This window comes from Physeter macrocephalus, chromosome 6 (assembly GCF_002837175.3).
Source record: "Physeter macrocephalus isolate SW-GA chromosome 6, ASM283717v5, whole genome shotgun sequence".
Lineage (NCBI taxonomy): Eukaryota > Metazoa > Chordata > Mammalia > Artiodactyla > Physeteridae > Physeter > Physeter macrocephalus.
Genome location: NC_041219.1, coordinates 58,301,471 through 58,316,890, shown reverse-complemented (window position 1 = coordinate 58,316,890; position 15,420 = coordinate 58,301,471). Strand labels below are relative to the sequence as shown.

The 15,420-nt window shown below is 44.9% G+C and overlaps 1 protein-coding gene across 6 annotated transcripts in view; it reads left to right on the top strand.

The window, feature by feature from the left end:
• The first annotated feature begins 3,759 nt into the window (after positions 1-3,759).
• LOC114486467 (uncharacterized) overlaps positions 3,760-15,420 on the top strand; it is a 15,024-nt gene continuing 3,363 nt past the window's right edge. For 2 of the 6 annotated variants that reach the window (XR_008617663.1, XR_008617660.1), the window contains exons 1-3: positions 3,760-4,011; positions 12,189-12,824; positions 12,983-13,154. Coding sequence is in view for 2 of the 6 variants with exons in the window: in XM_028490976.2 (XP_028346777.1) it covers positions 3,861-4,011 (151 nt within the window). In the remaining 4 variants the exon portion in view is untranslated. The remainder of the gene's footprint in view (positions 4,012-12,188; positions 12,825-12,982; positions 13,155-15,420) is intronic. The other 4 variants (XM_028490976.2, XM_055085455.1, XR_008617661.1 and 1 more) reach the window with 3 other exon arrangements.

Below are 15,420 nucleotides of genomic sequence, written 5' to 3'. Positions count from 1 at the left end.
AGCGGCTGGGCCCGTGAGCCATGGCCGCTGAGCCTGCGCGTCCGGAGCCTGTGCTCCGCAACGGGAGAGGCCGCGACAGTGAGAGGCCCGCGTACCGTAACAAAAAAAAACCAAAAACTAAACAAAACAAAACAAAAAAGAGATAAAAGAAACAAAAGGAAAGCAGAAATCCTGAGGGAAAAGGAAAAATGCAGGGAATAAAAGAAGAAGAAATATAAATAAACAGATAAAAAATCCCCCAAAATCCCTAATTAATCTTCTCAGAAGGCTAGTATAGCAAAGTTCATCCATAAAACAAGAATGCTGTGGGAAAAAAAAAGATGCTATCTCAGCATAAAGAGTTCTTGAAAACTAAGAATATGAGATGGAGGGAATTAATTCCCTGGAGGTCCGTGGTTAGGACTCTGCACTTCCACTGCAGGGGGTGCGGATTCGATCCCTAGTGGGGGAACTAAGACTCTGCAAGCTGGGCAGTGCGGGCAAAAAAAAAAGAAAAGTTATTAAAAATGAGATGGAGAAGGGAGAGTACATGTAACTATTAAGGAAGAGTTGGTGGCCTTTGTGTGAATAGTTTCATAAGTGGTGAAAATGAGTACCAAGTTCTAATGGGTATAAAGACTGGTGGGTAAGTGTCTTAGTCAGGGTAAGTTAAAGCAGTAACCTTAAATCTTGGGGTTTAATACCACAAATGTTTATTTTTCACTTAAGCTAAGTGTTGAGCAAGATGCCAGTTGGGCGGCTTCCTCCATCTCATACTATACCAGACAGGATGCATGGCCTCTGTATGTGTTACTGTCTAGGGAAGAGAGAAATTTGGGAGTCACGCTAGCTGTGCGCCTCCTGGGCCTGGAAATGACACTTCATTTCTGCTTACAGTCCATTGGCCATAACTAGTCACGTGGTCTCAAGCTTACTGCAAGGGGGTTGAGAAGCTGTAAACCCATACCTGGATATTGAGTGAACTCCGACCAGACTGTTTCTCCACAAGTATGGTAGGAAGGGAAAAGAGGGCAGTAACCTCAGAGAAAGGGACGATGTTTTAACGTGGGAAGCCCTGCAGATAGTAATAGATAGTAGAGGTCAATGAGCCAGAGGAAAGGGAGTAGAAGGAAATACCAAACTTGCTAAAGAAGGAAGGGCAGGGCAGGGGAAAGCAGTAATGAGAGAGGAGGGATTTCACTAATACCTTATGCTTATTTCTATACAGACACATCCACTTTGGTTTATAGTTATCTTTTCATGTCTCACTTCCCACATACACAGAGCTTCCTGTGGTTCCTGTGGGCAGGGACTGTCTCTTATCGATCTGTGCATCGAGGGACCAGCACAGAACCTGACTTACTAAGCCCTCCATGAATGTGCTTCATTATAAAGTAAGAGGCCACATAATCTTAATCTTCTCCCACTCACCAGCTCAGCAACTAGTGTAACTGGAGAAACAGGTGCTTTGGAACAGTAGGAAGAATGAAGGGAATGTAGCTGATCAAACACCTGAGGGGAAAGGCAAACAGGAACCTGTGTGTCAACGGAGACACAGCCTCTTGCCACACAGACTCTTGTCTTGGAAAACCAGAGGTGTAAGAAGGGGCAGACATATTACCTAATTGCATAAAACGAAAAGAAACCGACTTCCTCTATTTTTAAATAGGGTCTAACTAACTAGATGCTTTAATAAATATATTTTACTTATTCAGCAAATCAAAGATTTTCAGGGTCTTAAATAACATTTAGCCAAACACTTCAATTAGGCAAAATCTAGTAAAATTGAAGGTGTGCAAACCTTACAACTCATGATTCCTCTCCTGGTTATAAACCCTAGAGGGGTGTTTTCTACACCGAGCAAGTAGTGATATCAAGTTAGTGGATCCTAATGAGCAATTTTTTTAATGAATTAAAATAGAATAGAAAATATAAGAGAACACATCACATACACATGCTGCACGCATGCGTGTACGTATTAGTTGCGTAGTGTATGAGCGTGTGTGTATACTGGATAGCAATGTGTTTCCTACAATAGACCCCAGTTAATAAAAAAAAAAAAAAAAAAACCGTTTGGAGTTACAGCCCTAGAGAAACTTTCACTCTTGCTTAAAGGAGAATGTCCACAGCAGCCATGTTTGTAATAAAAGAAATGCATGAATAGGATGTGATCCAAGTAGTCCTCAACATAATCATGAAACATAATTGTGGTATAATCATACAGTGCAATGTTACTTTACAGTTAAGACGACTGTATTACAGCTACATGTCACAACATGAATGTCTCAATAAAGATGTTAAGCATAAAAACAAGTTGCAAAATGATACATTCACTGTAACCATAAATATAAAGTTTAAAAGCATGCAAAACTATATTATAATTGTTTCTGGATATATAGAGAGTGTAAAGTATAAAAATAGGCATGGGGTTGATAAGTACCAAAGTCAGAAAGGAGGTGACCTCTGAGAAGGGAAGGAGGGAAATGCCCTGTGGAAGGGATACACCAGGCTCTTCAGCTGTACATGTGATGTTTGTTTCTTAATCTGGGGGATGTTATATTATTCTTGACTTCTCTGATTTTTTTTAAAATTTTATCCCCCAAAAAAGAGGAGGGAGGTGAAATTTAAGGTTTCAATTCTGTCTCTGCCACTTACTAGGGAAGGAATTTAGCGAGTTCCTTAATATCTCCAAGCCTCTGTGTCTGTAAGAGGACATCGTAATAATAAATAGCCTGTTTCATAATCAATTAAGTGAAATAATATGGAATATCAGAGCTGCATAAAGCTCGAAGTGCTATAGAAGCATTAGCTGTAATTGTACAAGAGTGCTCCACGAATTCCAGTGGTTACTGGAAACTCTTAGTGTTCCTTTGTTAAGTATCCTCACGGAATCTTGTTCCTTTCTCTTGCAGTTACACGCTTTATATGACCGTGCGCCATCCCCACTCCACAGCTTTGGGCTCAGAGCCCAGCACAGGCCCTGGCACATTTTCGTTAGTCTAATCTGAACAGTGGAAGTAAGAATGGGAAGTAATGTGGGAAGAAAGGACTTTTATTTTGTCTTCAGTCTCATTCCTCTTTGCACTTTGATCTTGAACTTGTATTACCTGAATAATGACAAACTAGTTTAATTTTTAATGAAAATCATAAGGACTAAATCAGCATATCTTAACTTCATCGCCTCTCGGGGGAAGGTAAAGTTTTAATACAGGAAGTTACATGAAACCAAAGGAGCAGGCAAAGAGTGCTGGGGGCGCCGGGGTCTCCCCACCCTCGGGGAGGGAAGGCGGCGTGTCTAACGGTTCAAAAACAGCCGAGGCGCCGTTAGGGGGCGCTCGCGAGGCCGCGGCAGGAATTCCCGCCCTCCCGTTACATGCCCCAGTAACCCCGGCGCGCCGGCGACCGAGAGTAACCTCGCGGTCGGGTGACGGCCCCCCCGCCCTGACTCTCGCCTGCTCCGTCTCAGCCAATGGGGAGGCAGCGCTCGAGCCGGCCGGACTCTCGCCCGCCCCGACTCCTCCCCCGAGCTTTTAGAACTGAGTTCTACCGTCGCCGCGCCGCAGGCTTCTGACTTTTCCAATCACGGGCCTAGTTCCCGGTTCCAAGCCCCGCCCCTGCTAGCCCCGCGTTCATTCTCGGCCCGAGTCACCTTTGCCTTACAAACGTTCGGCCCCGCCCCCTGCCTACCTTGCGGCGTGAGGCCCCGCCCCCTGCCCGGGCCGACCAATGATAGGCTGATCCCGGAGCCGCTGGGCGGTCCTGCAGCCAATGCGCACGCCGTGGGCGGGCTCCGGGCCGGAATTGGGGGTGAAGCTCCAGCGTTGTGCCCACATTCTGGGCGCGCGGAGCTGAGGGGTCCCCGGGGGGCGCCCGGAGCTAAGATGGCGTCCGCAGCCGAGGGGGACGTGGGAGCAGTGGCGGAGCTGGCGACGGTGCTGCGGTGGGGTTTCCAGGACCTGAGCCTTAACAAGTTGGCGACGTCCCTGGGCGCGTCAGAACAGGCGCTGCGGCTCATCATCTCCATCTTCCTAGGTAAGGACCCCTCGCGGAGTCCCCAAGGAACGGGGAAGTGACCGCCCCCTCTTCCCGGAGCCACCGGGAGGGCTTTGTGGGGTGCAGTTGTGAATCCTAGAACACACCAACCAGCTGTGGAGAGGAAGACGAGTCTAGTCCCGAGTCTGAGGGCGCCGTGCCCTCTGAACCTCTTCACCTTTCTCTTCGACCCCTGCTGTACCCTTCTGGCCCCTTATTAGGCGCCACCACCCTCTCATCCTGCCATGCTCTACCCTGTGTCCCGGCGACCCGTCCGTATTTGTCTCTCTCTGGAGTTCTACTCTCTGTCCATGTGTACTGCTGTTATTAATATCAACCGTCACACACGTGCGCTTCCTGTTGGCAAGTATAGGCCCCCTAACTTAGATATTTTAGTCCTATGGGCCCCCTCAGCCCCATACTCCATACTTGCATATTCTGAGTGTCTCTTGTGCATTCCCAGCTTGTATTACACCTTCATCTTTTTGTCCCGCTTCTAATATTTTCTTCTTATACCATATTGCTTTTTCTTTTCCTTAGCCATACACCTGTCATTTACCCTGGAATATCGCTTTAATACTGGGCTTGGGAAACAAGAGTGGCAACCTCTTAAAAACTATCCATGCTACCCCAAGCGTTTATCGCACACGTGGTTCAAAGGATGTTTTGTATCTGCATTTATGTCACAACAAACTTATTATAACTGGTTTATAGGCTTTTATACTGCATCCTTCCTCCGTGGTTTTTTAATACACGGAAGCAGCATGGCACAATGAGAGAAAAAAGTGTGGACTTGGAAGGCAAACAAATCAGACCCAGCCCTCCTGCTGCTTGCAAACTGTGGAACCCTGGGCAAACCTCTTAACCTCTCTGAGCCTCAATTTTCTTATTCATGAAATGAGGACGATAATGCCTATCTGATAGGACTGCTGTAAAGTCTTGTAGGAATTCAAAGGTGAAGAGCTGATACATAAATATTTGAGTAGCTGGAAGGTTTTAGGAAGGCTATGGGACATTAGCTAGGAGAGTAGGGGTGGGGAAGAACTAAGCACACAAGACTGGGGGGTAAGAGCGGGTCTGAACCACAAGAAATTTGAGATAAGTTGGGCAGATGTGGAAAGCCTTAAATGCCGGGAAAGAAATTTGGAAGCTATCCAGTAGTCAGTAGAGACACTGACATATATCACCTAACCCGATCTAGATGATGCGAGAGGCATTAATTCATATTTAAACAACCTTGGGTAATGCCATTGTCACTTGCCTATTACACACCAAACCAAGATAATCTTCCTTTCTTCCAGAGGAAGGTCACCTTTTCCCTCCCTTGTAGAACTGTAAAATTTTAGAGGCGGAAGGAACGTTTGGTTGTGTGACTTGCTTCATGTCACGTCACCCAGATCTAACCCAAATTTATCAGTACCTCAATCTAAGGTTCTCTGCACAACACCAACTTTGAACTTCCTACTTCTTCATCCTTGTCTCTGGCCCAGTTATTTGTTGGGATTCTAATTGTCAATTAAGAGTGTTTACATTTCATTCCTTAGTAGTTGTGGCTCACTGTTGATGTCTCAACTATAAATGGAGAATGTAACACAAGAAGCAACAAATTATAAGGGGCAACCTGTTAAATGGAGCTGGGGCTGGAATTAGGACTTGGAATCTGTCCTTTTAGTGCTGACATAATCAAATACAGCCTGTGCACTCCTGGTGGACTACTATATACTATCATGGTGCATACAGCTGTCTAGAAAATTGTTTTCTCTGTATCCCACCCCTCTGACCTCATCCTCTCATTACCACCAAGCATCAAAGTAATCAACACTTGGCATAATACATCTACCACACTCCTGAGCCCCCTTGTCCATTGTACCATTTCCCACATCCCCCCTTCCTATCCCACATGTGCTATTGCCTTCAGTACCTCACAGTTTATCTCACGTTTAGACCAACTTGGGGTTCACGTTACCTCAGATCAGGCGTAGGTCTTGCACGTGGCTGTATAGGACTGTATTTTCTAGGTTTATGTTAAATACATACATAGAAACATAAATTGATACGCTTGTTGACAAGTGTGTGGAAGAAAGGGTGCATTCTGTTTTTAAATATGTTTCTCTTACAAAGGTATTATTACTTCTGTGTATTGTAACCTAGAAACCAGTAGCCTTTCAGCAATGGAGTTCCTGAACCAGCTCTCCTGGGGAGCTGGGATAGTGGAGGAAATCCTTGCTTGAGGTACCAAGAATGCCTGTAGTCCGAAATGATTTCTGACTCACTTTCTTCACTTTCTACTAATGAGATTAATTTGGGTTAAAAGCACCTAAATGCAGGTACCGTGAGGGAAGGATTAGGTATTATATATTGCTGTCAGACATTCACATTTTAAAGGGATAGCCTCATTACTTTTTTTTTTAATTGTACTCGACTTTTCTTTTTTTAAGGGAACTTTATTTTTTAAATTTTTATTTATTTATTTATTTTTGGCTGCGTTGGGTCTTCATTGCTGCCCCCAGGCTTCCTCTAGTTGCGGCGAGCGGGGGCTCCTCTTTGTTGCGGTGCTCAGGCTTCTCCTTGCGGTGGCTTCTCTTGTTGCGGAGCACGGGCTCTAGGCGCGCGGGCTTCAGTAGTTGCAGCACACGGCCTCAGTCGTCGTGGCTCGCGGGCTCTGGAGCGCAGGCTGAGTAGTTGTGGTGCACGGGCTCAGTTGCTCCGCGGCATGTGGGATCTTCCCAGACCAGGGCTCAAACCCGTGTCCCCTGCATTGGCAGGCGGATTCTTAACCACTGCGCCACCAGGGAAGTCCCAATACCTAAACTTTTTGAAACTTCATTGTATCCTATGATCTTCGGAATAAACAAAATGCTCTCAGATTCTTTACGGCTTAGTTTTCCCCGTTTGCTAACATCTCTTGTTATTCTCCAAATATTATTATCATTACTGAATCATATGATTACCCCCTCATTACTATTTTAATTAGATAGTCTCATTACTTTTTCCTTAACATCTTAACATCTTACTCTCCCTACTTGAGTTCTGTGTGCTGATCTTGAGGTGGGCCACCCAGCATTAGCCTTTAAACCTTCTTTTTTTTTTTTTTTTTTTTTTTTTTTTTTTTTTTTTTTTTTTTTTTTTTTTGCGGTACACGGGCCTCGCACTGTTGCAGCCTCTCCCGTTGCAGAGCACAGGTTCCGGACGCGCAGGCTCAGCGGCCACGGCTCACGGGCCCAGCCGCTCCGCGGCCTGTGGGATCTTCCCGGACCGGGGCACGAACCTGTGTCCTCTGCATCGGCAGGCGGACTCAACCACTGCGCCACCAGGGAAGCCCCTTTAAACCTTTTTAACTGAGACCCATGATAAGAAATACATTTTACATCATGACCCATTATACACATAGGTGGATACTTGCATTGGAAGCAAAAGTTTCAGGAAACATTACTCATCCTGAGTATAGGCAGTGTGTTTGGCTATTTTCTATTTTATTTTTTAGTATTGTTGGTGACCTGCTAAATTGATCTCATGACCCATTAATGGGTTACAACAAGCAGTTTGAAAAATCCTGAGTTAGAGGCTGTAATTTTTAAGATTCCGTACTTCGAGGAAAGGGTAAGCTTACGAGCACTGCTGCACTGGAGTATTTTGAACAGGCAGAGGACTGTGGGAGGCATGGTTTGTGTTGCGTGTGATTTGCCAGGAGCTTTGGTGGAAGATAAACTCTGCTGTGAGCTCTAGTGCTGGCAGATGCTACTGGAAAACATCTCGGCCTCAAAAACTTGGGTCTCATCGTTCCTTAGCATAATTAATAACATGAATTGTCCCAAACGAATTCAGTAAAATGTACCTCCTGTGGGTGAAGCACTGTACTTGCCCCTTGTAAGGGCAAGGGCGGTGATGCAGAATGAGTCATAGGGCCGGGCACCCAAAGCTATGCCATACGGTCTGTTGGGGGCAGGGAATGGGCACAAGATAAGTACTGTCATAACCACAGTAACAGGCAGAAGTCTAAGTGCTATCAGAGAGTTACAGAGCTTTGTGAGATTTAAACACTGGACCTTGAATGAACTTTGAAAGTCGTTGAATAAGGTTTCAGCAGACGGAGATGGTGAGACGGAGGAATAGGATGAGCCAGGGGCACTGAGGCAGGGACGTGTGATGTGTACACAATGTGTAATGTGGTTACACATTCAAGGAACAGGAAGTGGTCCGGTTGGACCGAAGCAGAACCTAAGTAGAGAAGTGGTGGGAAATAAGACCGGAAACATGGGTCGTGGAGCCTTGAAAGCCAAGGCAAGGAGTGTGTGCTTAAGCAGGTGATAGGGAGCCATCCCAGATACCTGAAAGGGGAGCGATGTGGCTGGCACTGTACTGGGAGCTGATACAGCAGTAGAGGCTCTTTTGGAAGGTAGGTTCCCTGGCCACTTTCATCTACACAGCTGCTCGAGCCAGAAGCCTAAGAAGCGGCCTTGCCACCTCCCTTTCTCTCTCTCCCCTCCCCCCCATCACCAAGTCCTATCAACACCACCTCCAAATTGTGCGGCACATACACCACTTTCCTCCATCACCACGGCCACTGACCATCTGTCACCAGAACTGCCTGAGCAGCCCCCGGATGGGCCTCTGATTTCTTCCTGCCCACCCAGTCCTTTCTCTGAGAGCAGCCAGGCTGGTCCGACCCTGCGCCTCTCCTACTCAGACCCCTTCAGGGGCTCCCATACAGCCCTGGGAATCTCCTGCTCCAGCCTTGACTCAAGCAAGTTCACAGCCTTGTAGCCACGTGGCCTTCCCCCCAGTTCCTCAGAAGATGCACCAGGTCCTTTCCAGCCTCGAGCCTCTGTACCTGCTGATCCTGCTACCAGCAGCGCGCTGCACTCCTTACCCACCTGACAGAGCCTTTTCGTCTTTCAGGCCTCAGTTCAAATTTTCGCTTCCTCCAAGAGTTCTTTCCTGCCTCATTTTAAATTAAGTCCCCTGCTGTACTTTCTCCTACTGACTGAAATTTCTTTCTAAGTATATATGCCAATGTGTAATTATATATTTGCAGATGAGGGCAGAAATCATGTAAGTTTTGTTCGTCACTGTGTACCCAGAGTTTAATACAGTACCTAGCTTATAGAAAAGGCCCAATAAATATTGGTTGAATAAGTGAATGTGTGAATGAATGACTCGGCAACTGATTACATGGAGGATAAAGAAGTAGTTGAAAAAAAAAAAACCAAACTCAGTCCTTCTGCCAGCGTATCTGGAAAGGTGACAGGGTCTTTCACAAATGAGAGGTCAAGACGAGATGGTGCTCAGTGCCAGGGAATGATCTAGTTTTGGACTTGCTTTAGGTTCCAAGGGCACCTCCAGGTTGTCTTGTGAAGCCTAGTGTTCAGTTCAGGAAAAAAGTTGGACTAAAGGTATAGTTTTAGGGACTTCCCTGTGGCGCAGTGGTTAAGAATCCGCCTACCAATGCAGGGGACACGGGTTCGAGCCCTGGTCCGGGAAGATCCCACATGCCGCGGAGCGGCTGGGCCCGTGTGCCACAACTACTGAGCCTGCGCTCTAGAGCCGTCGAGCCACAACTACTGAGCCTGTGAGCCACAACTACTGAAGCCCATGTGCCACAACTACCGAAGCCCACACGCCTAGAGCCCGTGCTCCACAGCAAGAGAAGCCACCGCAATGAGAAGCCCGCGCACCGCAACGAAGAGCAGCCCCCGCTCGCCACAACTAGAGAAAGCCTGCGCAGCAACGAAGACCCAGTGCAGCCATAAATTAATTAATTAATTAATTGAAAAAGATATAGTTTTAGGAGTCAATAGTGATATCATAATTGAGTCCGGGAGGGACTGAAGCTTACACAGGAGAGAATCTAGAGTGCTTGACCGGCTGCCCTTTGCCGATGGTGACAGTGGCTGAGAATCTAGAGTGCTTGACCGGCTGCCCTTTGCCGATGGTGACAGTGGCTGACGTTTATAAAGTACTCAACAGTACCCCACCTAAGCTCGCCAATTACCCCTAAGATAGTCACAGTCCTCTTATCATCTCCTTTGTGTAGCTAGGGAACTGGGACCGCCAAAGGTTGAATGACTTTCCTAAGGTCACACCTGTTTCTACCCACCTCTAAAATCCCTGCTCTTCACCACCTTGGGATTGGGAGGAGCATGCAGAGGTGGGAAAGACAAAGGCCCTTGGTATCCTTCACTCTTTTCATTCTACGTGATTGAACCGAGATGTAATCAGCATGTGAGACACCTCTCTGAGGCCAAAGCTGGCGCCGGCCAGATGAAGCTGATGGCCACCCCACCCAGCGCCAGCTTCCTCCCCAAGCTTGGCCGCAGCTGTGGCTTGGCTGGTGGACTCATCAAAAATGGCACTCGGGGGTAAGGGCTCATTCCTCAGAGGTTCCGAACCACTACGGTTAGCAACCTTTAAAATCAAAGGAGGTCCTGCAGTTAAGCTCCCTTTGGACCAAAGTCAGGTCTGGCCCTTCAGAACTAAATCATCATTCAGGGCAAAAAGCTTTCTTCGGGTAGCAATATGAAGAAAACCAAAGCTAAGCAAGATGGAAATTGAACTGCATTAACTAAACAAATGGAACTTCGGGCCATAATACAAAGCAGGTTCCAAAAATTCTATGATTTTGAAATAAGGGAGTTGTCCTAAATGACTTTCAAAGCCTCTTCTGATATCCTAAAAAGCTAGGTACATTCTACATTTTAGACTTTATTCTAATTCATAGCCACAAATTTCATCATAACCTAAAGCTTCCTGTTGGGGATTTCTTGTAAATATATTTTTCCAACTACTTTTTTTTTTTTTTTTTTTTTGAAAATAAATGCTCCAACAAACCAGTTTGACACATTCATGACTTTAAAGCAATTAATTAGAATTTTACTCATTTTCTTTTTTTTTTAACATCTTTATTGGAGTATAATCGCCTTACAATGGTGTGTTAGTTTCTGCTGTATAACAAAGTGAATCAGTTATACGTATACATATGTCACCATATCTCTTCCCTCTTTCCAACTCCTTTCTATCTACACTCCAATATCTTACATTGCACAAAATTTCATGTTTGAATACAAGTCTAACTTTAACGTCCAACAGAGCCATTTCTTTGCAGAGGCATGTGTAAATCAGGGCCCGTGAGATTATACACACAGGGTAATTTAACAAAAGCAATCACATGCCCGCTGACATTAAATCTGTCTGGGCAGCCATGGGAACTCACTGAAGGAGTTCCGTCCAGCAGCCTTTTAAAAATGGGATTTGGTCTTCAAAAAGGAAATGGCATTTCAGCTGGACCTTAAAAGGTGTGGAAGATTCTAGTCAGGTGGAAGTAAAAAGGGGAGCTTTCCAGCAGCAAAGAATAATGAGCATGTATGTGGAGAACAGGAAAAGTGAGAAGATTCTGAGGAACAGCAAGTAATCCAGTTTGGCCAGAACAACAGCGACTCCATAAAGGAGGAGCAGAGAGGAGCCTGATGGAGTGTTCAGGTGTGTGGGAGGCGCAGGTGGCCGAGCAGGTTGAGTAAGCTGGCAGGATGCACGTTATCTTCAGAGACCTGCGGGCCTAGGTGCACGTCTCTAAAACTAATTAAGATTAAATATGTACTGGGACTTCCCTGGCGGTCCAGTGGTTAAGACTCCGTGCCTGCACCGCAGGGGGCACGGGTTTGATTCCTGGTCGGGGAACTAGGATCCCGCAGGCTGCATGGCGCGGCCAAAAAAAAAAAAAAGATGAAATATGTACTAGCTCTTTCACCATCGACCAATTACTAAACTTCAGCCATCCTTTTCCTCATGTTCCCAAAGGCCAATTTTACTAAAGAAATTGAGGTTAAGAGTTAAGCAGTGTATCTGATAAATAATTTTTTAATTATGTTTAATTCATAAGAAGCAGCAACGACGGGGGAGGCCACAGCGGGGGGAGGCCCGCATACCACAAAAAAAAAAAAAATAAATAAAAAAAATAAAAAAATAAAAGATAATACAGTCCTCAAAGAGCTTTTTTATTTCTAGAGAACTGCCTAAGCGGATCCTTCGCTTATGTGTGTTCACTCCCATTTTGCTCTGGCAAATCATGAGAAGCATTGCTCCTTGGGAAGCTCTGAGGACTAAAGGAGATGCACTGTATAAACACCTGAGCAAGCCTGACCCAGGGCAGTTTTAAGTAACCGTTCTCTCCCTTCCCTCAGTAGATCTTCATCTCCTTCCTTTCCCGGGAGGCTCCAAGTGTGGTCTTGGGACCAGCAGCATCAGCTCTCCTAGAAACTCGTTAGACACGCAGATTCTCAGGTCCACGCCCAACCGACTAAATGAGAAACTGAGGATGGGGCCCAGTGATCTGCGGTTTAACAAGCCCTCCAGGTTATACCGGTTCCCCTGATGTTTGAGGATCACGGGTTTAGTGTGTGGCTTCAAGTATCTGTTTTGTAATACTTGATGTCCTGATAGTACCTTAAACTTTTTGAAACGTCGTTGTATCCTGTGATCTTTGGAATAAACAAAATGCTCTCAGGTTCTTTAGGGCTTAGTTTTCCCCGTTTGCTAACATCTCTTGTTATTCTCCAAATAGTATTATCATTCTTGAATCATATGATTAATGTCATTATAACAATGACGTTATTATATCATTATCATCTTTATTATCAGAACTATCATCATTACCCACACCGTCTGTTGTGACTTGGAGCTTTAACAAAAATTAGGTGCCCTCGTTGCAGCTGCCGGGGAAAGATGTTCTAAGTGAACTGTCGTTCTCAAGCAGAGAGTTTTTTTTTTGTTTGTTTTGTTTTTTTAAAACATTTATTTATTTATTTTTGCTGTGCCAGGTCTTAGTTGCAGCATGCGAGTCCTCAAATCAAACATGACATAAAATGTGTTTTGTAAGTTATCTGTCAACACAACGTGAAAAAAGGCTGAGAAATGATACTTTAGCCTACCCCCCTCATTTAAAAAAATATTTATTTATTTATTTTTGCTGCGCCAGGTCTTAGTTGCAGCATGCGGGCTCTTTTAGTTGCAGCATGAAGACTCTTCATTGTGGCATGCATATGGGATCCAGTTCCCTGACCAGGGATCGAACCCGGGTCCCCTGTGGTGAGAGTGCGGAGTCTTACCCACTGGACCACCAGGGAAGTCCCAAGCAGAGAGTTTTTAAGGTAGGGGTGTATGTGTTGTCATTTTCCCAGCAGTTGCTGAAGTCAGGGGTAAGGAGATTTAGGGCCCACTTGCAGTTTTCTTGATGAAGCAATAATAGCTTCCTAGAGACCTTAAAGCCTAAGATTTGTGTAGCCCAAAAGATGTATGCATCTTTATTTACCTCTATTTTCAAAACAAGAAGGGGAAGCAGGGGGGCGAGTAAGACACTAAGAATAAGGATAAGTAATTTCTGGATAAGAATTTCCTTTTGATTTAAAATGGACTGCTTTTTAAAATCTAAGTTCCTCCCTATTCAAGCAGTGGCTTTGAAGATAAGTGAGATTCATGAAACTCTGGACACCCTGAATGAAGGATTCTGTCTGAGAACCATGTGTACTATAATTGTTAGTAATAGAGGCTTCTGGTGGAAATGTCATTGCGTTCGAATTATAGGGACAGTTGGCCAGAAAGCGGGTAGAAGGTCAGGCCAGAAATGATCGGACTCAGGTTTTGTTCTTGATTCACATGAAGTCAAGTAGATGGTTTAAATGCCTCACGCTAACCATAGGCTAAGTTTAAATTAAAAATAAAAAGCTTTGTCAATTAAAGATACTTTTCAGTATCAAGTAGCTATCATGTTGCTACGGCGTTTTGATAAGAAAAGTATACATAGTCAGATGTGAATAAAGACACAGATGTAGAGAATGGACTTGAGGACACGGGGAGGGGGAAGGGTAAGCTGGGACGAACTGAGAGAGTAACATTGACACATATACACTGCCAAATATAAAATAGATTGCTAGTGGGAAGCAGTTGCATAGCACAGGGAGATCAGCTCGGTGCTTTGTGACCACCTAGAGGGGTGGGATAGGGAGGGTGGGAGGGAGACGCAAGAGGGAGGGGATATGGGGATATACATATGCATATAGCTGATTCACTTTGTTATACAGCAGAAACTAACACACCATTGTAAAGCAATTATACTCCAATAAAGATGTTAAAAAAAAAGTATACATAGTCATACCTGCTACATGAAATTATAAGTGATGAGATAGTAATTTTGCAGGCAATTAAGAATTCACTATAAACAAAAAATAGAGGACTCGTGTGCATATGTTGTTTGCAAATCTGAGGAGGATATGAGAGCCCAGGAGGCTAAGTTCTGGTCACTGTATATTTTTATGTGCTCTAATGAGAAGTGGCTTCCATGTAGACGTACTAAATGGCTTATAGCTCTTGAGGTTTCCAGTTTCTGCTGTGATAGCAATTCTAAACTCAGATGGACACCACTCTGGATTACTGTCCATAAATATAAAACTTCTGTTTGCAAGCCAGCAAGCAGAGGCCAACGGGGACGGTGCCCTTTAAGGCTCCTATAGCTTATACCTCAGACAAAAGTAGAACAGACTGATTACAGTTGGAGGACAGCATACAGGGCCCTGGTTAAAAATATTGACCCAGGGGCTTCCCTGGTGGCGCGGTGGTTGAGAGTCCGCCTGCCGATGCAGGGGACGCGGGTTCGTATGCATCTTTATTTACCTCTATTTTCAAAACAAGAAGGGGAAGCAGGGGGGCGAGTAAGACACTAAGAATAAGGATAAGTAATTTCTGGATAAGAATTTCCTTTTGATTTAAAATGGACTGCTTTTTAAAATCTAAGTTCCTCCCTATTCAAGCAGTGGCTTTGAAGATAAGTGAGATTCATGAAACTCTGGACACCCTGAATGAAGGATTCTGTCTGAGAACCATGTGTACTATAATTGTTAGTAATAGAGGCTTCTGGTGGAAATGTCATTGCGTTCGAATTATAGGGACAGTTGGCCAGAAAGCGGGTAGAAGGTCAGGCCAGAAATGATCGGACTCAGGTTTTGTTCTTGATTCACATGAAGTCAAGTAGATGGTTTAAATGCCTCACGCTAACCATAGGCTAAGTTTAAATTAAAAATAAAAAGCTTTGTCAATTAAAGATACTTTTCAGTATCAAGTAGCTATCATGTTGCTACGGCATTTTGATAAGAAAAGTATACATAGTCAGATGTGAATAAAGACACAGATGTAGAGAATGGACTTGAGGACACGGGGAGGGGGAAGGGTAAGCTGGGACGAACTGAGAGAGTAACATTGACACATATACACTGCCAAATATAAAATAGATTGCTAGTGGGAAGCAGTTGCATAGCACAGGGAGATCAGCTCGGTGCTTTGTGACCACCTAGAGGGGTGGGATAGGGAGGGTGGGAGGGAGACGCAAGAGGGAGGGGATATGGGGATATATGTATATGTATA